Genomic DNA, 25,592 nt, shown 5'->3' with positions numbered 1-25,592 from the left:
TCGCAGCATTTTACAAACATCTGTACTTTTCCACCCATTACACCCTAATGTAGGCTACTCAATGTCCTAGTATATGAGTCACAGTATGGTCCAGGTTCTATGTTTTCTGTTCCTTGTCATGCCGTGTTGGTCATGTGTACTAGGCCCCTCTGTCCACGCCATGTTGTGTCCTGTTACTGCACTTCCTGGCTTTCTGTTGATTGAGTCCTGCATCCCTGTTCTAAGTTACTCAATCACCCTGTCTATCTCTGTCACACACTGTCTTGTTTCTGGGGCTTTTCTGACTTATTTTCTAAATGTTTCAGCCCTGTCGTTCCGCGTCACGTCTCTTTTCAAAAACTCTTGAATTTTTGGATTCTTATTGATGATTATTTTTGTCTCTCCTCTGTTTCCTCTGTACTGAACCTGGCTACCGCTATTTACCTACCGCTTTGTGCTGCTGACTAACCTTAACATTCTAACCTTATATCCATTTCCCATCTCGGTGTCTGCATTTGCATCCTGCATTTTACACCCCTGCAGTATGCCTAATAGTAACCTAATAGTAATCTAACCGGTATGCTATAGTAACTATGCTATAGTAGAGTACGTATACATAGAGAATATACTGCCCAAACATGCCGCATAAGACCCTACCTCTACATTGCAGACTTTTTTCTCTTCACATGGTAAAGTACACCAAATGCCATCACCATCTATTCTGGAAATACTATGTTGGTAAAAGAGCAGTTTTTGGTAGTTGGGTCAAACAAAAAAGATAGAAAGCGGACATATGTTACGTGGCTCGACCCAATCTTCATAAGCAATGTTGCTCAAATCTCATCTGATCAATACATGTGGTCCTTGTCTTTCTTCACATGTGCCTACAGTTATCTCTTCCTCAGTGCTTGCCTTCATTTTATGTTGCTGACTAGGGCTCGACGGTTTCCCTGTATTTAGGCCTGATTGTTGAGTTGACAGTTATGCAGCTACAGTAGGTGTCTTTACACCTTATCATTGTGCCTGATCAATTGGATCAGTGGATTGTAACATTACATAATACAGTCTAGTTTTGAATGAAACACCAATGTATGGCATTCAGCTAGTCATTCCAATTGAGCATTCCATTTACCTAATTACAGTGCATGAAAATGCACTGTACTGTTATTCCAAGGCATTTTATTACAGTGCATGGAAATGCACTGTACTGTTCTTCCAAGGCATTTTATTACAGTGCATGGAAATGCACTGTACTGTTCTTCCTAGGCTTCTTCTTCTTATTATTCTTCTTCTAACGCACTTAATGCAGCTTCAACCGTTTAACGTAGAAACTTCATTCAAACTATGTTACGTAGGTCTTACTTAGGACATGGGTGCTATGTATTTTTCAGCTTTGTAACTTTTATACTTTTTAAACTATTAATTAAAAACTGTTCAAAATTTCCCCATAGACTTAACATGGGCTGATGACATCACAATAGAGCCGTTAAGCAATTAGAATCCTATGGCAGGTGTTCGGGCCACCTGTCCCAACTGCCATTCTCAGGCTTTAAGCATACAAACTGGCCCTATTAAGACTACACACCCTATTGAACTGCTTCCTCTGCCAAAAACTGTTTCAGAATAAAAGTCCTCACTACAATATTTCACTGTTAAACAATTTAACCCTTTAAACTACTGAACCTTTTAACTGTTCAGCCATTGTAACTGTTACTTGTCATCAACTATGACTCCTACCCACTGGAGCTAGTTAGCTAAGTTAGCTAAGTCACATGGTTAGCATAGTTAGCATGCTAGTTAGCATTTTTAGCAAAACTCCTAAAAATGATTAGCTAAGTTAGCTAAGTCACATGGTTAGCATAGTTAGCATGCTAGCATGCTAGTTACCATTTTTAGCAAAACTGCTTAAAATGATTAGCTAAGTTAGCTAAGTCACATGGTTAGCATAGTTAGCATGCTAGCATGCTAGTTAGCATTTTTAGCAAAACTGCTAAAAATGATTAGCTAAGTCAGCTAAGTCACATGGTTAGCATAGTTAGCATGTTAACATTGTTAGTTAGCATAGTTAGCATAACTGCTAAAAATGATTAACTAAGTTAGCTAAGTAACATGGTTAGCATAGTTAGCATGCTAGTTAGCATAGTTAGCTAATTATTTTTAGCAGTTATGCTAAGTTAGCTAAGTCACATGGTTAGCATACTTAGCATTTTAACATTGTTAGCATGCTAGTTAGCATAGTAACTTGGTTAACATTATTATCTTTGTTAATATAGTTAGCATAACTGCTAGCAAACATTAGAGCCATTCCAAGTGTCAGTTATCGTCAACTATCTACCTAAATAATTTAACCATTTAAACTATCCACTTATTTAACCGTTCAATCATTCCAACTATATTAAACCTTATCTACCAAGTAAATTATTTACCTATATAAACTATCCACCTATTTAACTGTTGAGTCATTCCAACTATATTAAACCTCATCTACCTAGCAACCAATATAGTTTGTTTTTACTCTGTATGATATTTGACATCATATTTTTGCATTTTCATGCACTGTATTTCCTTCAGGAAATGCTTTTCTAGTTATTCTTCTTCTTCTAACGCAGCTAATGCAGCTTCAACCGTTTAACGTAGAAACTTCATTCAAACATTGACGCGTAGGTCTTAATTAGGACATGTGGGCTTTGTATTTTTCATCTTTGTAACTTTTATACTTTTTAAACTATTAATTAAAAACTATCAAAATTTCCCCATTGACTTAACATTGCCCTTTATGACATCACAGCAATTAGAATCCTATGGCAGGTGTTCAGGCCACCTGGACCAACTGCCAGTCTCAGGCTTTAAGCATACAAACTGGCCCTATTAAGACTACACATCCTGTTCAACTGCTTCCTCTGCCAAAAACTGTTTCAAAATAAAAGTCCTCACTATAATATTTTACTGTTAAACAATTCAACCCTTTAAACTACTGAACTTTTTAACTGTTCAGCCATTGTAACTGTTACTTGTAATCAACTATGACTCCTACCCACTGTAGCTAGTTAGCTAAGTTAGCTAAGTCACATGGTTAGCATAGTTAGCATGCTAGCATGTTAGCATGCTAGTTAGCATTTTAGCAAAACTGCTAAAAATGATTAGCTAAGTTTGCTAAGTCACATGGTTAGCATAGTTAGCATGCTAGCATGTTAACATGCTAGTTAGCATTTTTAGCAAAATTGCTTAAAATGATTAGCTAAGTTAGCTAAGTCACATGGTTAGCATAGTTAGCATGTTAACATGTTAGTTAGCATTTTTAGCAAAACTGCTTAAAATGATTAGCTAAGTCAGCTAAGTAACATGGTTAACATAGTTAGCATGTTAGTTAGCATAGTTAGCATAACTGCTAAAAATAATTAGCTAAGTTAGCTAAGTCACATGGTTAACATACTTAGCATTTTAACATTGTTACAATGCTAGTTAGCATAGTAACTTGGTTAACATTATTATCTTTGTTAACATAGTTAGCATAACTGCTAGCAAACATTAGAGCCATTCCAAGTGTCAGTTATCTACCTAAATAATTTAACCATTTAAACTATCCACCTATTTAACCGTTCAGTTATTCCAACTATATTAAACCTCATCTACCTAGCAACCAATATAGTTTGTTTTTACTCTGTATGATATTTTACATCATATTTTTTGCATTTTCATGCACTGTATGTCCTTCAGGAAATGCTTTTCTAGTTGTTTTTTACTACTGTGAAAAAAGGAAAACAGGGTTTGTCACAGTTAGTGATCCGTGGTATTACGTTGAACTGATATATTTCACCTCCTCAATGAATTTATCTGACAGAATCATGTGTAAGTGCAGATACAGTAAGTACTGAACCAGGTAAGCAATTGATCGTATGGCAAGTTTTGGTGTCGCCGTTTCATGGTGTTCCCATGAGCCTTTTGCCAGAATACATAGGTTTTTATCAAGACAGTTATACTAAGAGAACAGTAGAATTTGATGCAGGATTGTGTCTTATGTTATGCTTTGAGAATAAGTTTGTTGAGAAGTTTTGTTCCTCGACATACAGTATAATGGAAGTGAATAAGAGAATGTTGAGGCCTGACCTATTCATGTGGTTTGTCAAGGCTTCAAGCAGTTTTGTCTTTGTCTATTTTGTCTCGGATATTTTACCTTGCCATAGTAAATACTTTTCAAGGCTTTTCAATACTTTTCAGCCAAATAGCAAGACTGGTTTTCTGCCTGAGAGACGCTGCCCTCTATGCTAAGTGCACAATATTCCCTATTACAACTTTTGTTTGCCTGAATGTCTATCCTCAGTAGGCCTATATACTATAAACTTATGTTCATGGGATTTAAAATGAAGTAAATCCTATTTTTTAGCGAAACTAACAATGTGGTTATAGTAGTGCAAATATGTGCTGATGTTTTGCTCCTTGAGTTTAAGGTTTTGCTAACTGTGTAATATTTTTGATGCTAGTGTTCAAGCAATAGATATACCTACTGTGGGGGGAAAAAACCCTCTGTGCCATGAAAAAGGAAAGGATATATTGAAAAGGATATATTGGGTGTGAAGCAGAAGGAAGTGTGCGGATGAAACTGGAAAATTGTAATTATTTCACTCACTCCAAACTCCTAAATGTTATTATTGATTATAAAATGTTACTTTTACTTTATCTCATGATATCCTATTAGAGACACAATCTGACTATGAAAAAATCTGCATATAACAATAATATAATCTGACCCAGTACAGGCAAACCCTCAACTTACTTGCCTTTGGTGCCTCTTTTGTTGATATAATGGACTTTCTCATTTGGTATACCCCGCCCTCTCTTTATTTATTAATGATAAAACGGTAAAAGTTGATTCCAGTGACCGGTCTACAGATCATTGGATGGATAATTAGATTGATCAATAGCTCCACCACGTTCCTACAGTACAGCAAGTCTCCCCTCCCCAATCTTCATTCATAAACACACACGCACACACACACACACACACACACAGACACCCATCCTCTAACATAAAGTACCTATACATAGACCCTCTCTCTCTTTTCTCTCCCCCTCTCCACACCCACACACACACACACAAACACAAACTCTTGCAACCTACCCCTTACATTTATGATTTATTTTTTCTTCTAGTTCACAGAAACATATATGAAAGAAGGTTCTTGACAGGATCAGATCATTCAGTTCATTCACATTCAGTTTAATAATCCTAAAAACATAAACATGCACACACACACGCACACACACACACACAACCTACTCAACCTACTCCCTCAGGGCCCTGGAGCCATGACATTAGACATGCATGACCCTGAACCTTAAAATTCAACTTAAATGTAGGATTTATTTTTTATTTTGGTTCACAGACACGTGGCTGAAACCTTTTTAGGCTCTTGGCATCATCACATCCTTGATTCTTTTATTCAGGTTCATATCACTAAAACTTGAAGCATACACAGTCAAACAAACCCCCTCCTCTCTCTCTCGCCCCCTCTCTCAGACACACATACACACACACACCCACACACACACACACGCACGCACGCACGCACGCAACCACGCATACACAGACCGTTGGCCCAGCCCCTACCCTCTCTCCACCGTTCTACTGTCTGATACATTTTATTCTTTTCAATGACGATGAAAATCTTGATGAATTTGAATTTAAAACTGAATTTAAACTTGACCAGACTCATGGCTTCTAGCACCCATTCGGATTTTTGATTTTTGATAATTGTCTAGGCATGACACTCCCATGACATCCCCCAACAGGACACCAACCATGACCAATACATCCGTGTACACCCCCCACCCCTGGACACCCGCACACCCATGACCAACACAACACATACCCATGACCAAACATACAAAATTGTCATAAAAAGTACAAAAGTACAAGTTCAAAACCCGGATGTCCCGCCTTCACCGGAAATCAAATACCTTTGCCGGAAGTCCCGCCTTAATCAAACGAAAGTCCGGCCCACCTGTCACTTTTTAATTTAATTGTAAGAAGAGGAAAGGACTGTACTCATATCTCTTGTGCAGTATGTCAAGTCCATGTAATGTTTTAAAAGTTTTGTTTATGTTTAGGAGCTGTATGGCCCGAGTATAGAAACTCGTCTTCCTGTTTTAGGTATCTATGTGACCTCCAAACTGAGGTGTCATAACTCACACACAGTGAGTTAGTCTTTTTCTGTTTTCTCAGGTCCAAAGGGAGCACAATTATGCCTTTGTATTTTCTCATTATTCTGTCTTTCAAACAAAAGACTGTTTTGAATAGTGATGAACAGGAGATGGAGCTATTGTACTCTAGACTATAGCTGTTTAGTTGGTCTAGTTGTAGGTATCAAAACACTGCTGTTACAAGGGTCATCTGAACATCGAAATGATAGTGCTGCTAAGAGGTGGTGGTATTGATGATAGTGATGAAGATGATGAAGAGGAGGAGGAGGCAGAAAAAAGAAGAGGAAGAATTAAGTCACTGATGATGATAACAAACACAATCACATAATACTTCAAAAATATCTAACTATAAAAAACGAACTGCCATTCTTGAGGTACAGTAAGGCAGGTGTGGTGGAAGTTTGTCTAGATGTCAATTTGCTCTCTGGCTATAAATATGGAGGGAAAAAGCAGACACAGACTCTATTGTGAGGAGCAGTTAAGAAGCAGAAAAGAAGGCCAATGCATGTCAACCTAATGGTCTCCTTAATGGCATTGTAAGCTTGCACAGGTGTACTAAACATAAAGGGAACTCTTCCTATTGTATTCAGGTCACGTGATGTGGCACTATAGCGTGAGAATATCTATAGATATTCTTTAAGAATCATAAACAAAAACATCTAGAAACTCAAAGCATTGAAAGCATTCAGTGGTGATAAAGGAAGTTACAATTGACCATTTTTGTAGATTCCTGATGCTCATTTTCCACATTTTCCATTTTTTTATGTGTTTTTACATGTTTTTACGCATCTTTAGCAGATTCGTCATAAAGAATACCATTAGTCACGCAATACCACCCAACAGCACAATAGAAAGCTTTCTCTTTGATCTCTGTGTTACCAGACAGCATTCAAATGCATCATGACAGGCTTAGCGTAACTGCGATATATAAATATATATAAATCATTTCATTCACTGGCTGTCTGAAAGTTTTAGAATTGATTTGAAGATTTTACTCCTGGTTTTTAAAGCCCTCAATGGACTTGTTTATTTATCAGACTTGCTCTTACCGTACCTACCATCACAGCCACTCAGATCCTTAGACTCTGGCCTCCTAGTGGCCCAAGGCCCGAGGGGAGGCAGCCTTCTCTTTCTATGGTCCTTCCTGTGGAACAGCTTGCCACTTGCGGTGAGGAAGGTCCAGTCCTATTGAAATGTTTAAGAAACATCTTAAGACATACCTTTTTAGCCTTGTCTTCTCTTAATCCCTGACCGTTTTGAATTTTAGGTGTTGATGTGTTTGTTCTGTTTGCATGTATGTGTGTACATTTCTTCTTATTTTATGGCTTTTGCACCATTATTTATTTATTTGTGTATATATATATTTGTTTTTATTATTCTTTTTGTTTTATATCTTATTTTATATATAATATTATATATTTTATTATATTTTATATATAATATTATATATTGCTGTTTGCACGAAAGGCGCTAAAACTTTATTGAATTGAATATGGTTTAGGAAATGAAAAATGCTTTCACTGAAAACTGAAAAGATCACAGTGTCCAATGGTGTGTAAGGCTGAAAAGTTACACAACACAAGCACACACAAATATATGACACACGCACACATATACATTAAAACACAATCATTGCTAAATAGATTAATTATAAGTATGTCTCAAAAATGGATTGTCGGTCAGCTGGCTTATGGGGGATTAGCCTACATCAGTATTAGAAATGCTTAGGACCCACTGCACAATGGGTGTTTGGAGCAGGAAAAGGCAAGTAGCTGAACTGGTTAAACTGCACGAGTGCACTGCTTGAGTGGAAACAGGTGAAATATTCCTAAGTAAAGACATTTTATTTCAGAAAAAAGGTGGTAAAGTTGTGTATGGTTACAGGTTAAGCAAAGGCTCGTTATTATGAATTATTATTCCTTAATCGTTTAATCGCTATGACGCTGCATAGGTCAGTTCTTACTGTATTAAATTTCAATGGAAAACTAGACGTTTAGCCAAATAAAATAAACATACCAGTTTTCAGTTTCAATTTCCTTTTTTTCAGAACTGGGCACAACTTTACAGCATGCTGCTAACCACCGGTCACTGGCATAAAATGGGGTGTAGCTTTGTATTGCACATTTATACAGACTGATTCTCAGCCTGGACACATATTACCAGATTTAGTAAATTGGTCCTCATGGCATGCTCCTCTAGCCACTCTGTGTGTAGTTCTGTGTCCAAAGGATTATACCAAGGAACTATTGTATAACTTAATTCTAATTTTGAAAATGTCACGATAATGTCAGTTCAGGTGAAATAAATTAATTTAGTCAGAACAGTGAAGATTATAGTCAATTAAAGATATTGAGAAGCCAGTATAGCTAATTGATTGATCTTTTCATTTTCAGTATTGTAGTTGAACAATCATGATGAACATTCACACAAATCTTACAATAGCAGGGATGAATACCAGCTTCCATGATAATCTATACCTGGCATAGACAGGTGCCACGAGTAAGATGATCAGCCAATGAACTCCAGAGAAAAGAGGAGGCAGGAAAAAGAAGAGGAAGAATTAAGTCACTGATGATGATAACAAACACAATCACATAATACTTCAGAAATATCTAACTATAAAAAACAAACTGCCATTCTTGAGGTACAGTAAGGCAGGTGTGGTGGAAGTTTGTCTAGATGTCAATTTGCTCTCTGGCTATAAATATGGAGGGAAAAAGCAGACACAGACTCTATTGTGAGGAGCAGTTAAGAAGCAGAAAAGAAGGCCAATGCATGTCAACCTAATGGTCTCCTTAATGGCATTGTAAGCTTGCACAGGTGTACTAAACATAAAGGGAACTCTTCCTATTGTATTCAGGTCACGTGATGTGGCACTATAGCGTGAGAATATCTATAGATATTCTTTAAGAATCATAAACAAAAACATCTAGAAACTCAAAGCATTGAAAGCATTCAGTGGTGATAAAGGAAGTTACAATTGACCATTTTTGTAGATTCCTGATGCTCATTTTCCACATTTTCCATTTTTTTATGTGTTTTTACATGTTTTTACGCATCTTTAGCAGATTCGTCATAAAAGAATACCATTAGTCGTTTAATACCACCCAACAGCACAATAGAAAGCTTTCTCTTTGATCTCTGTGTTACCAGACAGCATTCAAATGCATCATGACAGGCTTAGCGTAACTGCGATATATAAATATATATAAATCATTTCATTCACTGGCTGTCTGAGAGTTTTAGAATTGATTTGAAGATTTTACTCCTGGTTTTTAAAGCCCTCAATGGACTTGTTTATTTATCAGACTTGCTCTTACCGTACCTACCATCACAGCCACTCAGATCCTTAGACTCTGGCCTCCTAGTGGCCCAAGGCCCGAGGGGAGGCAGCCTTCTCTTTCTATGGTCCTTCCTGTGGAACAGCTTGCCACTTGCGGTGAGGAAGGTCCAGTCCTATTGAAATGTTTAAGAAACATCTTAAGACATACCTTTTTAGCCTTGTCTTCTCTTAATCCCTGACCGTTTTGAATTTTAGGTGTTGATGTGTTTGTTCTGTTTGCATGTATGTGTGTACATTTCTTCTTATTTTATGGCTTTTGCACCATTATTTATTTATTTGTGTGTATATATATATATATATATATTTGTTTTTATTATTCTTTTTGTTTTATATCTTATTTTATAAATAATATTATATATTTTATTATATTTTATATATAATATTATATATTGCTGTTTGCACGAAAGGCGCTAAAACTTTATTGAATTGAATATGGTTTAGGAAATGAAAAATGCTTTCACTGAAAACTGAAAAGATCACAGTGTCCAATGGTGTGTAAGGCTGAAAAGTTACACAACACAAGCACACACAAATATATGACACACGCACACATATACATTAAAACACAATCATTGCTAAATAGATTAATTATAAGTATGTCTCAAAAATGGATTGTCGGTCAGCTGGCTTATAGGGGATTAGCCTACATCAGTATTAGAAATGCTTAGGACCCACTGCACAATGGGTGTTTGGAGCAGGAAAAGGCAAGTAGCTGAACTGGTTAAACTGCACTAGTGCACTGCTTGAGTGGAAACAGGTGAAATATTCCTAAGTAAATTTTATTTAATTTAATTTTTATTTCAGAAAAAAGGTGGTAAAGTTGTGTATGGTTACAGGTTAAGCAAAGGCTCGTTATTATGAATTATTATTCCTTAATCGTTTAATCGCTATGACGCTGCATAGGTCAGTTCTTACTGTATTACATTTCAATGGAAAACTAGACGTTTAGCCAAATAAAATAAACATACCAGTTTTCAGTTTCAATTTCCTTTTTTTCAGAACTGGGCACAACTTTACAGCATGCTGCTAACCACCGGTCACTGGCATAAAATGGGGTGTAGCTTTGTATTGCACATCAGTGAAGACCTCTCCTGGACCACCAACACTGCATCACTGGCGAAGAGAGCTCAGCGCCGCCTGTACTTCCTGCGGAAACTCAGGCGAGCAAGTGCTCCACCAGCCATCATGACCATATTCTACCAAGGCACCATTGAGAGCATCCTCTCAAGCTGTATCGCTGTGTGGGGCGGAAGCTGCACTGAATACAACAGGAAAGCCCTGCAGCGCATAGTGAACACAGCTGGAAGGATTATTGGTGCTTCACCCCTCCCTGAAGGACATTTACACCACCCACCTCACCCAAGTAAAGGCACCAAAATTGTGAGTGATGCAAGTCACCCCGCTCACAATCTGTTTGATCTACTGCCCTCTGGGAAGAGGTACAGAAGCCTGCGCCCCCCACTACCAGACTCACCAACAGCTTCATACACCAAGCTGTAAGGATGCTGAACTCTCTCCCTCCTCTCCCCTCCACCCTCAGCTACATAACATCCTGGACATTGGACCCACAAATGGTCGCCTGCACTACTCCACTTGCACACTTGTACACTTTTTACAACTTGTTGTTGTTGTCCTGAAAACACAACACTTCTGCTGCTCTTACATAACTTGCACCACTATGCCACTTTCTTTCTTACTTAGGTCAAACAGAACTACCCAAGCCTTTTATTGGCTTGACTTTGCACTAGTATTTTATTGACTGTCTATGCACAATTTCAACCAAATTTTGCTGCTCTTATTTTTTCATTATTATATGTGCCCTCTTATTTACTTATTTACTTACTTTTTTGTTTACTTGAATGTTATGTTTGTCTGTGGACTTAAATTGGTAAAATATGTCTTGTCTTCACCGTGGGATAGTGAGAAACGTAATTTCGATCTCTTTGTATGTCTGGAACATGTGAAGAAATTGACAATAAAGCTGACTTTGACTTTGACTTTGACTTATACTGATTCTCAGCCTGGACACATATTACCAGATTTAGTAAATTGGTCCTCATGGCATTCTCCTCTAGCCACTCTGTGTGTAGTTCTGTGTCCAAAGGATTATACCAAGGAACTATTGTATAACTTAATTCTAATTTTGAAAATGTCACGATAATGTCAGTTCAGGTGAAATAAATTAATTTAGTCAGAACAGTGAAGATTATAGTCAATTAAAGACATTGAGAAGCCAGTATAGCTTGATTGATCTTTTCATTTTCAGTATTGTAGTTGAACAATCATGATGAACATTCACACAAATCTTACAATAGCAGGGATGAATACCAGCTTCCATGATAATCTATACCTGGCATAGACAGGTGCCACGAGTAAGATGATCAGCCAATGAACTCCACACACTGCCTCTTAAGTGTATCAAAATGATGTTCCAGCCAGCAGCTGGTATCTTAGACTTCATAGTCAAACAGTAACCCAGGGCATCTTCTGGAATAGTTTTCAAAATAGTTTTACTTTTAAATATACAGTAATTTTTTTGTGTAAGTTTCCAAGAATTAGGCAAGGTAAACGGGCTATACTATAGGCCTACCTAACTTCAGCATCAGAACATCCTCAAAATGCAAATGTCCACTATAGGCTATGCCCTCCCCCCCCTTAAACTTGGACACAAGCAATAACAATGCAATTGCATAAGTCTGAACACTTTACTCTAGTGTTCTGCCGATTAATATTAGTGTTATGAAGGTCCTATTTGTTTATTTGCCAAATTCCAGGATTTAAGGCTCAAGCATTTGCTGCATAAATTGCTCGTTCGACCCCAGAGTTTCATTACTTTCGCCATTTACAGTAGGACCAATGCACCTCACTCTAAGATTGCGGACGAGGCATTCTACCTTTCCCCAAGGTAGCTCTGTCGAGATGCTGTACACATCATCCAGCCCTGAAAGTTGGAAATCATCAGGGCATCCTCCTGAGTGCGGTTTCTTATCTAGTTCATCATGCTCACATGACTACTATACCCAGGGTGCTTTGGGCGTAGGGATGCGTACGCCGTCCGGGTAAGTTTACACTGAGCGTGAAAATCCTCTGAACTTTTTAAAGCCAATACTAAACTGTATATGGATACGGAATCAACCAAAGCAATATGTTACATATTTGCGTCTTTGTGGTATAGGCCTAGTTGTGCGTTTTTGTTAGTCACGTCTAGCTAATTAGATCTTGCATTAAGTTCCGCGTTTTCAGAAAGTTCAGTTCAGTTCTGAGTCATAGGGCTAGTGCAATTCCTGACTGAAATGCCTTTTCGCTTAGTAGGCTTCTTCGCTGTATATCTGAATAGCTCTCGTTTTAAGCCTAGTCGCCGCTGTCTGTTTCTATGTTGTAGGAAAGATGATAGCCATGTAACCCTGTGTCTCGAAAGCTGATCGTGCCTCAGTTCTGGTAAGATACGAGCTAGCGTTAGTTTGCATACATGTCAGCGTTACTGGTTTCACCGGCTGAGGTGCATTGTGTTTTGGTGTATCTGAATGATCTGATGATATGCATCTGAGTGAGATATAAGATGTGACATAATTCGAATCGAATATTGCATCGATAGGCGAACGCGGTTACCTACCCCTGTGGAGAACGGTGCATGCGTCAAAGAGCCTTGTCTAGACAAATGTAAAGGTATGTCAATTTTGCGAAGTAGGCTGCGCCCTTGAAATATACTTTATGTAGGCCTGTAATATGTTTTACTTTCGCCTTTGCCTGTCTAGTTTTTCGTGTCGCTACTTTTACTATATCATTTTTATTTTAGTAAATAATAGCCTAGCCTACATGGCGTAATCTGCTCAATTTTTGTGTTCCTTTATCTCATAACAAGAATAGATTATTTTAATCTACATGACAGTCAGATAAACTACCAGCACTAGTTACAAGCTTTCATATTTTATCCAAATCTAGACTACCCTGAAGTGATCTGCACTAAAATGAGCAATTAAAAAGGGATTCAAATAAAAAAGAACTTGTTGCTTGCCAGACAAACATACTTCAAACCAGGCTCATGGCATGACCAACAGTCTCATCAGTTTAAGATCAACAATGAGGTCGGGAATCCACCTATGTGGGACTTTGCCTTTTACAGATTGTTAATTGTTCAATGGGCTAAAACTGGGCTTTAATGACTGACCTTTATACTTTGGTCTCAGTGAGGAGATACGAAATGTTTTGTTTGTTTTGTTTGTCTACATCATCGAAATAAGCAGTTTGGAAAGCAGGAGGTCAGAAGTTCTCTTGTGATCATATGATGTCCTATCAGCTCTAGAGCCAGAGGGCTCTCTCTCTCTTTTCTCCCACTTCCGTTCCTCTTGCTCTCTCTAACTCTCTCTCTCTCTCTCTAGCCAGGCTGCCATGGAAAACCCGGCTGTGTTTTCTGCTCTGGAGGCTGCGTGCGACGACGCCAAAGCTGCCCTTTCAAGGCCCTCCAGTTTCAACGACACAGATGTGGCCTCCCGCCTGCTGGAGTCCGTGCGTCTCATCCAGAGTCACGGTCGCGCCCTGGAGCCTGTGGTCAAGCACTTCACCACAGTATTCCACCACTTCGACCTGGACCCCCAGACTCCAGCGAATGGGTACCGGACATTGGTCAAGGTACTTTGATTGTCTGTTTCTGAAGTAATCCTCTAGGTTAAATGCTTGCTTGGGTTTGCTTGTGTATCACATGTTTACTGAAGTAATCCTCTAGGTTAGATGCTTGCTTGGGTTTGCTTGTGTATCACATGTTTAGCGTTACAAGACAAAAGTTCAAAGTATATCCTCTGAATCTATGGTACCGAAATAATGATGTGAAGTGTTTTGACCCTCTCTTGTTTTATTTTTTCAAATATTTCTCATATATTTGCTTTGCTCAATAGATTTAGGTTTCTTCCGCTGCTGTATCTGTTATGAAATGTATATGTGGAACCAGTGGTGTTTTTGTTGCTGGCAAGCAGATCTGATGAGTAGAGCTAATGATAACCACGACCTCATTCTTAGGAATTCTTACAGCGTTCTAATACAGAAGAAGTGTTTCTTTGACACATGAAAATCAAGCAGTGGCACATGACTGTTGTTGACTTAAAATAATGTGAAATAAGAAAGTGTAATAGTACGCTGATGCTTTGATATTGCATACAATTCAGATTAGAATAGATAAGAGGGTAAGTGTTGTCAGAATAGACTATCAAAGTGTTGTGACCGGCTATTAATCAGAGTTACACTGTGCTCAAGGGTATAGACCCTTTCAAGAGAGTTCCATTATCAGCATCATAGTTGGCCCCACAAGACTTCCTTTTTAACATTCCATGTTATCTTAATGCAGAGGAAGTAGATTGGGGCCCAAATAGAATGTTCAAGCATTGTTTTTGTTTTTATTGTTGAAAGGGTCTATAGGTTGATGCAGAATAAAATGAATAAACACATGTTGTGCAGTTGTCAAAGAAAGGGTTCTCATCAGTAATGTGTCCACAAGAAGAAAATTATATTTAGCAACTCATTAGGAAAAACACCTACACCATTCTTAGCATAGGTGAGAACCGTAGGTCAACCGGTTCTGTTCTGAATTCTTTGAACCTTGGTGCTTGCTGCATTGCCACCAGTTTTGAACAGAACCTAGGATGCATCAACAGAGGGTGAAGCGTGCATAACTAACCTGTCAAATGACACACCCACAAATTAGTGCCAGCTCCAAACCAACTTTTCAGATTCCGAATCAATTTATCTTTGGCCGAAATGCTCCAAACAGTTCAACATCTGGAATGTGAACCAGAAGGGAGCCGGTTCTCTGTAAGTGGAAAATCTCTAACCACTGAATCTTCATTCATATTATACAGTAATAGCACAGAGAGACCTGGCAACATTAAAGGGTTGTGGACTGAAAAAAGTCACAAGATGAGATGAGAGAGCCGCGTGATCGCGTGGCTCAGCCCTGCACGCACCCAGACTCGAACCCGCAAACAGCAACATTCATGTGGATAGTATCTTTAGTGTCTTTTACTGTTCTTCTAAGTCATGTGGATTTGTTTTTTTTTTTATCATCTGTAAGTAGACTAAGCATGCTAAATTGGACATCCAAACAGTATTCTAACGTTCAGTTATCTATCTATCTATCTAGCTAGCTAGCACCTTGGATCAGGAGTCGAGCATGCTAGCATTCGAGCTATAAGCCCAGGCTGCTAGCTCTCCTGCCAACACTACTCTTAGGCATCGGGGGGAGGTTTACCGCTGTACATAATGCACAGCTACAAACCAGCTGGCTACCGTTACACTTATGCAGGTAATTTACCCCCTTTCAGGTGGTGCGCTCCTGCCTCCTCTACATCATCCAGAAGACGCGCTACGTCGCTGCCAACTGTGCCGGCGCCTTCTTCCGGGCGGAGCACAACGCGGGCGAGCTGGAGGCGTATAGTGCGGCACTGCGGCAGCTGCGGGCGCTGCTGTACCTGGGCCAGCGGCTACTGGGAGAGAACGGCATCGAGCAGCTCTACTCCACACAGGACCACGGCCTCAGCCACAGCTTTGTGCAGGAGTACATGTCCCTGCACAAGGCCTGCTTCTACGGACGCTGTCTGGGCTTCCAGGTGTGGTGTGTGTGTGTGTGTGTGTGTGTGTGTGTGTGTGTGTGTGTGTGTGTGTGTGTGTGTGAGGATGTATAATTGTTATGTGTGACAAGAGTTTCTTTTTTTTTTTCAATATTTTTTATCAGGGTCAGATATAATGTTTTATACTTTTAGAAGTTTTGCATAAGTGGGAAACCCTGGGTACAGAAAGTGAAAATCCTAATATCTATTGTTCTATCTGAAACGAGATGGTGTGTGTGTGTGTGTTAAACTCTTGTTTTACACTCTGCTTTAGTTTTCCCCAGCCTTGAGGCCATTCTTTCAGACTGTGGTCATCAGTATGGTGTCCTTTGGAGAAAACTGGAAGAAGCCGCAAACTGGTATAGGTCAGTGCCATCACTGCTCGCTACAAAAAGTACAAGCTAACACAGCTACTTCAGTTGATTTTTAAAGCTACATTCCATGTAATAGCCTGAAGCTTAGTCTAATATGTCAATTAATATGTGAGTTTTTTTTATGTAGAGGTTTGTCAACAGAAGGTGACATTGACAATTTTGTTATGCGTTTGGTGTCTTTTTAGGTGTATATTTATATAATATGAAAATGCTGAAATCTTTGAGCCCTTTGCATTGCATTACATAATTTTCATTTAACAGTCTCTTTTATGATCCCTTAAATGAGGAATAACATTCAAGCTACAATGCATAGGAGACCTTAGGTAACAATAAATATTATATGTATTGGTCGTTTCCACTCCGTGATGTCTGTTGTCTCTTGGTCCTCATTATTGAGTTGATTGTGTTGCAAGTGAAGGCACTGTAAACCTAACACAGCAGTGAAACACTGCAGAACAGTTAGGAAATGTAATGCTCTCTTGTGGGAAGAGAGTTCCTGAGTTAAATGAACTTCCTGTTATTGTTGTTAGGGAGGGCTGCCTTGTCCATACTCACGTCAGGGAAGTACGTGGTTGACCCGGAGCTCCGAGGGGCCGAGTTTGAACGCATTACCCAGAATTTGGACATGCACTTCTGGAAGTCCTTCTGGAACCTCACGGAATCAGAGTTACTCTCAGTGAGTGTGTGTGTGTGTGTGTGTGTGTTTGTGTGTGTGTATGTCTGTCTGTGTGAATGCAAGAGTGTTTATTTAATTTCTTGTCATTCTGGAAAAAATCCAGTTCTCAGTTCAATTCAGATTCACAGAACCACATGATCAGAATGCAGTTTTGTATGTCATAGTTGTGAGTAGTAAAATCCATGTTATATTTTCACACGTAAATTAGGTTTCTGGCAAATAGTTGCAGTTACCTTTTGGCAATGTAGCAGCAAATTTGCACCAATGTGACATGCAAATTAAGTTTGCCATTATTGGCTAAGGTGGTGGCAAATCACTGGCGAACACATTTGCCACTAGTGGCAAACTTCTCATTGTTCAACGTAACAGAGAAGGTCCGCACACTTGCTCTCCGGTTTTTTTATTTATTTGATTTCAATCCCCCAAAGAGATAAAAACAAAAAACTTCTCTGTTACGCTGGATCTTGGACTTCTGGCTCCTGCACCTTAATTTGGATGTGCAGATGTGAAGTAAACAACAAAGGGATTAATCTGTTGGTGGACTGGTTTTGTTGACCTTCTCAAGATTGGACATACTGAACTGTACAGGAAACAGTTGAAATTATCCTGTACTTTCTGTTTGTGGTAATTGTGACTGATGTGCAATGTGCATCCATTAAATCTTTTTTAGGAGGGCAGAAAGTACAGCTTTATATTAAATATAGATCACATTTATAGGTGCAAAAAGCATAATTCATCTTGGATTAATTTGGATTGTTTACATTACAATCCAAAAATACCCACATTACATAAGGCCTACTGTATAGATTAAACATTCCGTTGAAGAGCAAAGAGATCACACTGAGATTAAAGCTACCTCTGTTCCTAAATTTGATGTAAGGCTTTTTGGAATAGGGAAACATCACCTAAAAATGACAAAGACCATTGTCTACTTAGCTCTGTGCCTTCAGTGGCCCATAAATGGTTTTCTTGTCAGAAGAGAACAGTGAGTTATTCAGCGAAATGTCACTGATCACAGCGGCCACTATTCCCCTGTATTCTATTGGAAAAGATCTCTGCCCCACAATGAAAGACACTCTGATTTTTGAATCCTTTTGTATTTTATGAGTTGAGGAAACTAATCTCATATGGGCCTCCACTAAAAAGAAAACTAAGTTGTTGTTTTTTTGCAGCTCTCTAATTTTGCTTCTTTTTTTTTAGTTCCAGTCTCCCCAGAGTAACTCAGGGTTAGGTGCCTGGTGCAAGGCCACAACAGCGGCGGTCAGGAATCAAACCCTCTTTTTTACTTTTCAAGCTAATGCATGCTAGCCCAGCTCCTTAGCCACTACGCTACCACCAAGTAGAAGAACGTTGAGTCCGCACACCAGAATCTGCTGATTTAACCCTTGTGACGGGAATGTTGGGAAATTAACATTCTAAAGAATATCTGGGTTCATTGAATTCAACATAGAATTTTAGAACCTTCAATTGTTGTGGAACTTAGAATGTTCAAAAACCTACACCTTTAAGGGTTAAGCAGATTCTGGTGTGCGGACTCAACGTTCTTCTACCTGCTTGTGCCTTCCTGTCCAGCGCCCAGTACTCAACTATTTGGATGTGCATGCTGCACCCTTGAACTCTCGCTACGCTACCACCACCCATTGACATTCGTTTTTTTCTTTTTCCCTCACCAGGGTTTGTCCAGTATAGTAGCGCAAACGGTCCAGGTGAACCTGACTCTGACTATACCTCCGGTCACCCTGCGGATGCCGCTGGCCTCTGACTCGCGCCTCTGCGTGGCCGTCCACCCACCCGTGGCCCACTGGGGCCCAGGACACGTCAAGATGAGGCTCATCTCACACACACTCCGAGAAGGACAGGTGAGGAACGTGCAATGGTGATGGTGCTGGTGTTGCTTCTGGTAGTAGAAATACTAAGTAGTGGGAACTACAGTAGTAGTAGTAGTAGTAGTAGTTACTGTAGTAGTAGTGGTGGTGGTAGTAGTAGTGGTGGTAGTTACTGTAGCAGCAGCTGTAGTAGGATTAGTAGTAGTAGTAGCAGTAGTAGTACTAGTAGTAGGAGTAGCAGTTACTGTAGTAGTAGTAGTGGTGGTAGTTACTGTAGCAGCAGCTGTAGTAGTAGTAGTAGTAGCAGTAGTAGTACTAGTAGTAGGAGTAGCAGTTACTGTAGTAGTAGTAGTAGTAGTGGTGGTAGTTACTGTAGCAGCAGCTGTAGTAGGATTAGTTGGAGTAGCAGCAGCAGCTGTAGTAGTAGTTGGTTGGTGGTGTTGTGGTAGTAGGTGTAATAATACATGTAGCTATAGTTGCTAATTCAATAGTTACAGAATGAGTAGGTCATCCAGCAGAAATAGCACCAGTAAAAGTTTATGTAGGCATAGCAGCCTCTGCACTGCAGTTGTAACAGTTCAGAGTAACCAGTTGAAGTGGCACTGTGAATGAGTAGTATTGTTATATGTAATGGCTGCACAACTCATATTGTTGAAGTCTTCATGACCCTTCATGTTGTGTGTATCTTCCCGTATCTGTTTTTAGGACAGTGAAGAGCTGTTGGTGTATTCCCGACCAGAGGGCTCCACCAGCTCCGTGTCATTCCCTTCGGCATTCCGACCTCAGCGAGGCCCCCTCTCTCCCTGGCTCCTCGTGCACTTCCATGGTGGTGGATTTGTTGCCCAGACCTCCAAATCTCATGAGGTGCATTTTTCACCCCCTCTGTATGATTAGCCAACAGTGACCAATAAGCTGTGTCCAGAAAAACAGGGTGCCTCAGTTGAACATTAGGCCTTAGGAGTCAACTGGCACAATAATACAATACTGTCACTGTGTACTGCACACTACACTATGATACGTGATAATTGTGGGACAGAACAGGACAGTATTACCTTTCAAAAATATTTATTTAATATGCCAACTGTCATAATATATAATGATGCTGACATTGGTTAGTGGCAGTTGGCTTGCTGCAGGGATATCTGTATAGAATGTCTGTACTTTTAATGAAAAGATGTTCGTTCATTTAAGTATCAACTAATTATTTATTGATGCATTTTCACTCTCCCTCCCTCTCTTCCCACTCCTTCTCCTCTCCTTTCACCTCTCCTTCCACCCCTTCACCTGTGGTGCAGAGCTACCTGAAGAGCTGGTCCAGGGACCTGGGTGTGCCCATCCTGTCGGTGGACTACTCCCTGGCCCCCGAGGCCCCCTTCCCCCGGGCACTGGAGGAGTGCTTCTACGCCTACTGCTGGGCCCTGCAGAACTGCCACCTGCTGGGTAAGTGCCCTTACTGCACAGCCTAACACCTAAACCACTCACCTGAGTAGCACCTACCTGGTGAGCTGTCTTAGCTTCTTGCCAGTGGGCAGCCGTGGCCTACTGGTTAGCGCTTCGGACTTGTAACCGGAGGGTTGCCGGTTCAAATCCCGACCAGTAGGAACGGCTGAAGTGCCCTTGAGCAAGGCACCTAACCCCTCACTGCTCCCCGAGCGCCGCTGTAGCAGGCAGCTCACTGCATCGGGATTAGTGTGTGCTTCACCTCACTGTGTGTTCACTGTGTGCTGAGTGTGTTTCACTAATTCACGGATTGGGATACATGCAGAGACCAAATTTCCCTCACAGGATCAAAAGAGTATATATACTTATGCTATATATGCTATATATACCTACCTGGTGAGCTGTCTTAGCTTCTATACCAGGTGGGTAGTCTTAGCTGCTCACCTGGGATGTGTTTTCTGAAAGCGCTGTTAAAAAAGTGGTGAAAGAGAGAGAGAGACTATCATTTTGAACACTCTCTTTCTCATGGTCGTTGCTCAGTGATGGTTTTGGGAAACATGCCCCTGAGTAATTAGTGGACAACTGTTCAACTCTCACTTTCATTAAGCTACTTGAAGGGGTAGAGTTGTGCTGTAGTATTTTTTTATGCATCATCAGCTGTGCAGGTTGATGGATGATGTGGTCATTTCAATGTACAATAATGTTAGCATCAGTACTAAAGGCTCGTCTGTGGGGGTTCCCGCAGGCTCTACGGCGGAGCGCGTGTGTCTGGCTGGGGACAGCGCTGGCGGTAACCTGTGCATCACGGTGTCCATGCGGGCGATATCCAACGGCGTGCGGGTGCCCGACGGCATCATGGCCGCCTACCCCGCCACCCTGCTGACGGCGGACGCGTCGCCCTCCCGCCTGCTCACGCTCATAGACCCCATGCTGCCTCTGGGCGTGCTCTGCAAGTGCATCAACGCTTACGCCGGTGAGTTCCACTTGAATTGGTCAACTGTAATGTCCGCTATGCCAAGGGACTGTTTCTGGGGGTTGCTGACATTTGGTATTATTGAGAGGTTCTTGGGGTTGAGGTATTGTAGTGATGGTGGGTGGTGGTAGTGTAGTGGTTAAGAAGCTGGGTTAGCGTGCAGTAGCCTGAAAGTTGTTGGTTCAATTCCCGGCTTCCACCGTTGTGCCCTTGAGCAAGGCACTTAAACCCCAAGTTGCTCCGGGGACAATGTTATTCCTTTGTAATATAGCTGACATATGTAAGTCACTTTGGTCAAAAAGTGTCTGCTAAATGTAATCTATCTATAAAGCAAGAAGCGTCTGTGTGTCTGTCCTAATGTCTGTGGCACGCATATCTCGCTGACCGTTTGTCAGACTGATTTCAAACTTGTCAGGTGTCTTGCTACGGGCATGAGTAAGTGCAGTGACAAAAGATATCGTTAAATATATCAGTAAAAGAAGCACACATTGGCTTTCGCCGCTAGCCACTCCTCCTCCCACACAGCACTGTACTGTAAGCTACCAGTGAGGATAGACTTTGGCAGAACTGGATCAGTGTAGGTTACACGGGTAAAAAGTTAAGCGAGTGTAAGATGTGTTAACATGTCTGATCTCAACAATAAAGACCCCCTGTATGCGGTTTGCTTGCATAAAATGACTCCGCGGATTTTGCAACAACACGCCAACACACACAGGTATGCAGTTGCTCTTCAAAATGATGTAAAAGATGATGTGCAATAAATGGACACTTTGAATAGCCCAGGCGACTGTCTTTAGACTTAATTAGCAAACATAATAAGCAAACAACAATTCCAACTGCAAGGTCCTAAATTAAAACGAGCGATAATGCTCCCGAATTAAAGAACGTCTCAGAATGCCACACATGCAAAGCATAACCAGCGACAAGCAACGAGTGGCAGACAGAGTGTGATGTCACTTATAGGCCACCAGACTGTTTTTTAGTCACACCGTTGCAAATTTCATATGATGATGCATCATTCCACAAAATGGTTTGTTTTCTCTATCATCAAGTTATTCAATAGGCTAAGCAAATAGCCTAAAAAACAGCTGTTAGGATTATGTCATTTTGATTTGTAAAAAATGTCATATGCAGCCATGCTTAAATTCTGCTCACTTCACATTTATTATATTATTATATTATCTGTATTCATTATTGAATGCTTACCTGGAATTATGTTTTTCCCTATCATCCTATTTTTAAAGCAGGCCTACCTGCAGGCATGCAATTGGGCTACAGGAATAGCATGTTTGAACGGGCACTGCACTAGTGTAATGTAATGTAATGTAATGTAATGTAAAGTATTGTTAAAGGAACACGCCAACTTTTTGGGAAATTACCTACCCTCTACCCCATGCCATCTACCCTTAGCCTGGAGATTCCAGACCCTGGTAATCTAGAAAGATTAGGGGTCTGGCCACAAATAATGTAGTGGCCCAACTCGAGGGGTGGCACCAAGCGTGCATTTGAAAATATCACTGCACGCAATTGGATAACACAATACGACCAATGTTTACTAACTGATTCCGGACTTCGACGCAATTGGATAACACTACGACTGTCATCTGTTTAGCTCGATACACCGATGTGATTGGCTCCCCGCGATACAAGTGGCAAAAGTAACGTGCATCATTACCCATTGCCAGAGTGTCTTGCAGGGACAATTCAAATTGTGCTCTTGCGAGAACTCTGGAGTTTCCAGGGTAATCTACCCTAGAGCTACATAAGAGAATACATATCCTTCTCTTCTCCGACATTACAGTAGAGGAGGTGGACTATGAAGGCAGAGGAGCTTAGAATCCAGTCCTGAAGTGTTTTGGCATCACCCACACATAGAACTGCTAAATCTATATTCATTTAACATTTATAGCCATGTCAATAATCATTCACATGCTGAAGAGCAAACAGCCATTCCACAAGATGAAGCATGGGTAGTAGTTAAATGCATGGTGTTGTGTTCTGCAAAAGTTACACAATGTAATGGAAAATGATTTGCTCAACCTTGGAACAAGAGTGTCCGCATACTACCACTGCAACATATGCTTACACCCTTTTTTTTTGGTTGAATTACACCACGGAACACTTCAATTGTGCGCCTGGTGTCAGCCTGTCACCTCTGGAGACATTTCCTTCTTCCCCAATCTCAGGGTTTTTTGTTCTGTATCGTTATTCTCTGCTCATCCTCTCCCGTCCTCCTCTTTGCTGCCTCTCAGGTGTGGAGGGCCAGACCGTTCAGCCCTCTGAGGACCTGGGCGCTCTGGGAGCACTGGGCCGCAACACCGCCCTGCTGCTGACCGACCTCACCCAGGGGGCGTCCAGCTGGTTCCAGTCCCTCCTGGACCCCGTGTCCCTTTCCGTGTCCTCCACGGCGCAGCAGGGTGGTCAAAAGGCAGGGGAGCAGGGCGGCTATGACGACGACGATGACGGCGATGACGGCGGCGACGGGCTGGGGGATTACCCAGAGGGCTTTTCGCCCCTGCGCTCCACACAGCTGTCGGAGGTGCGCACGCCGAGCGCGCCCATCCTGAAGAACCCATATGTGTCGCCGCTCCTTGCGCCCAGCAATCTGCTCAAGGGACTGCCACCTCTTCACATAGTGGTGAGTGAAATGGAGGGGGGATGATAGGAGGATGTAAATAAAGGAGAGCAAAAGAAAGAGGGAGAACAATAATGTAAACAATAATAATAAAGGAAAAGAGCTAGATGGAATATAGTTAGATGGAAAATGCTGCCTTTTAAGATGTCTAACAGGGGAGCGAGGCATGTCCAAATCATATATTTCTGTGAAATGCTGCCTTCTGAGATACCTTCGTAGGCAGCGTAGATGTATCCTTCATGCTGCCTTCAACGGCCATCATTCTATTTAATTGTGAGCAGCTATTGCTGAAGCCGAACGTTACGTTTTTTGCCTTCTGGTATCCTGAAAACGGTGTTCTGTGTTGCTATCTTGCTAGGCTGTCCGAAGCAAAGTTCGTAGCTGGTACCTTGATGCCTGCTACGGCAAGGCAGCGAGACAGCAGACAGCTGCCTTCCGTTACGGACATACCCACAATGTAGTTATTGGGCTGACGCGTGGGCTGCCACAAAGGAGGCCAAAGTGGGAGATTAAGGGGGAAAGGGAGGGTATAAGAGGATATGAATGCTTAATTCCTAACCAGGGCAGCAACACAGATTGTTCTCGTTCTCACTCTCGCTGCCTCAGGGTGTTTGGGTTGAGCAGATTGACGCATTGCTGCATCAGCATTTTTCACAAACGCGTGACCTCTTGACCCTGTGTTCCTCTCTCCACAGGCGTCTGCTCTGGATGCTATGCTGGATGATTCTGTGATGTTTGCCAAGCGCCTCCGAAGCATCGGCCAACCAGTGACCTTGACCGTCGTGGAGGACCTCCCCCACGGCTTCCTCAGCCTATCACAGCTCTCCAAGGAGACTCAGGAGGCCTCGGAGATCTGCACGCAGCAAATAAGAGATGTCTTTGAGCAAGGCCCGGTCACTGTGAACCACGGGCGGCCAAATGCACACCTCAACAATCACAACGCAGCAGTGACGGACCCCTTCGGGTTGGCAAGAAGAGATGCGGACCGAGAGGGGGAAAGTGACCTGAGTGATTAAGTGATTAAATTGGAGGACCAGCTTGTTCGGCAGAGTGAGGCTATATGTGGAATATATACGCCAGTGTGTTAAAAGGGACCCCCATGCATTATATGCTGATGTAGCGAGTAGAACATATAAGAATGTAAATCATTTAAAAAGACATGGAAAACAGGAAGTATGTTAGACTTTCTTGCCTTTGCACATGACCTTCTATATTGATTATCCTTTTTAAGAAATGTATTGGAACTAAATGTTGGGCTTTTAGCCTCTTCTGAAATGGCCAGCTTAAAAGGCACAGACAGCCATAGCTGTCGATGCCCTTTGGAGGCAAACACCTCTTTGCCTTAAGCTATCAGCAATACACTAAAAGTCTTCATGAAAGACTCGACAGTTTACTCCCACTGACATTTCTGTGGGTGTCTGCACTGGTCTTAAAATGTAAAAATGTTAAATGTTTAAATGTGATAATGTTTAAAGTTTAAGTAACTTATTATGTTGTGATTTATTATTGTAATGTAAAAGGAGTACAATTAAATATTTTTGTTAATTGA

At 41.0% G+C, this 25,592-nt stretch overlaps 1 protein-coding gene and 1 long non-coding RNA gene across 6 annotated transcripts; one reads left to right on the top strand and one right to left on the bottom strand.

Moving 5' to 3' along the window:
• Positions 1 to 6,089: 6,089 nt before the first annotated feature.
• On the bottom strand, positions 6,090 to 8,761 carry LOC125284848. Of its 2 annotated transcripts, none has more exons than XR_007191948.1 (3): positions 8,658 to 8,761; positions 7,239 to 7,365; positions 6,090 to 6,394 (listed from the first exon to the last, which is right to left on the bottom strand). It is a non-coding gene; the product is annotated as an uncharacterized LOC125284848 (long non-coding RNA). The 2 variants fall into 2 exon arrangements; XR_007191949.1 differs by having other exon boundaries at positions 6,090 to 6,391.
• A 3,725-nt stretch (positions 8,762 to 12,486) lies between these two features.
• lipea (lipase, hormone-sensitive a) lies at positions 12,487 to 25,592 on the top strand. Of its 4 annotated transcripts, XM_048230210.1 has the most exons (12): positions 12,637 to 12,961; positions 13,119 to 13,189; positions 13,903 to 14,152; positions 15,835 to 16,119; positions 16,394 to 16,484; positions 17,024 to 17,169; positions 18,843 to 19,028; positions 19,701 to 19,859; positions 20,291 to 20,435; positions 21,181 to 21,408; positions 23,661 to 24,046; positions 24,739 to 25,592. In XM_048230210.1, exons 3-12 carry the CDS (start codon positions 13,913 to 13,915, stop codon positions 25,057 to 25,059), a joined length of 2,187 nt encoding a protein of 728 aa, XP_048086167.1. In that variant the 5' UTR covers positions 12,637 to 12,961; positions 13,119 to 13,189; positions 13,903 to 13,912; the 3' UTR covers positions 25,060 to 25,592. The 4 variants fall into 4 exon arrangements, with proteins under 4 accessions (XP_048086166.1, XP_048086167.1, XP_048086169.1 ...); XM_048230209.1 differs by lacking the exons at positions 12,637 to 12,961; positions 13,119 to 13,189 and adding an exon at positions 12,487 to 12,582; XM_048230212.1 differs by lacking the exon at positions 13,119 to 13,189 and having other exon boundaries at positions 13,907 to 14,152.

The sequence above is a fragment of the Alosa alosa genome, chromosome 20 (genome assembly GCF_017589495.1).
Source record: "Alosa alosa isolate M-15738 ecotype Scorff River chromosome 20, AALO_Geno_1.1, whole genome shotgun sequence".
NCBI lineage: Eukaryota > Metazoa > Chordata > Actinopteri > Clupeiformes > Clupeidae > Alosa > Alosa alosa.
The sequence above is the reverse complement of the archived record's forward strand: the minus strand, read 5'-3'. Positions and strand labels throughout refer to the sequence as shown.

What these genes read in the sequence shown, in the direction of transcription:
- lipea (XM_048230209.1), top strand. An exon ending in GACGCTGTCTGGGCTTCCAG is followed by an intron (nt 16,120 to 16,393) that starts GTGTGGTGTGTG and finishes ACTCTGCTTTAG; the next exon opens with TTTTCCCCAGCCTTGAGGCC. An exon ending in CGGAATCAGAGTTACTCTCA is followed by an intron (nt 17,170 to 18,842) that starts GTGAGTGTGTGT and finishes TTCCCTCACCAG; the next exon opens with GGTTTGTCCAGTATAGTAGC.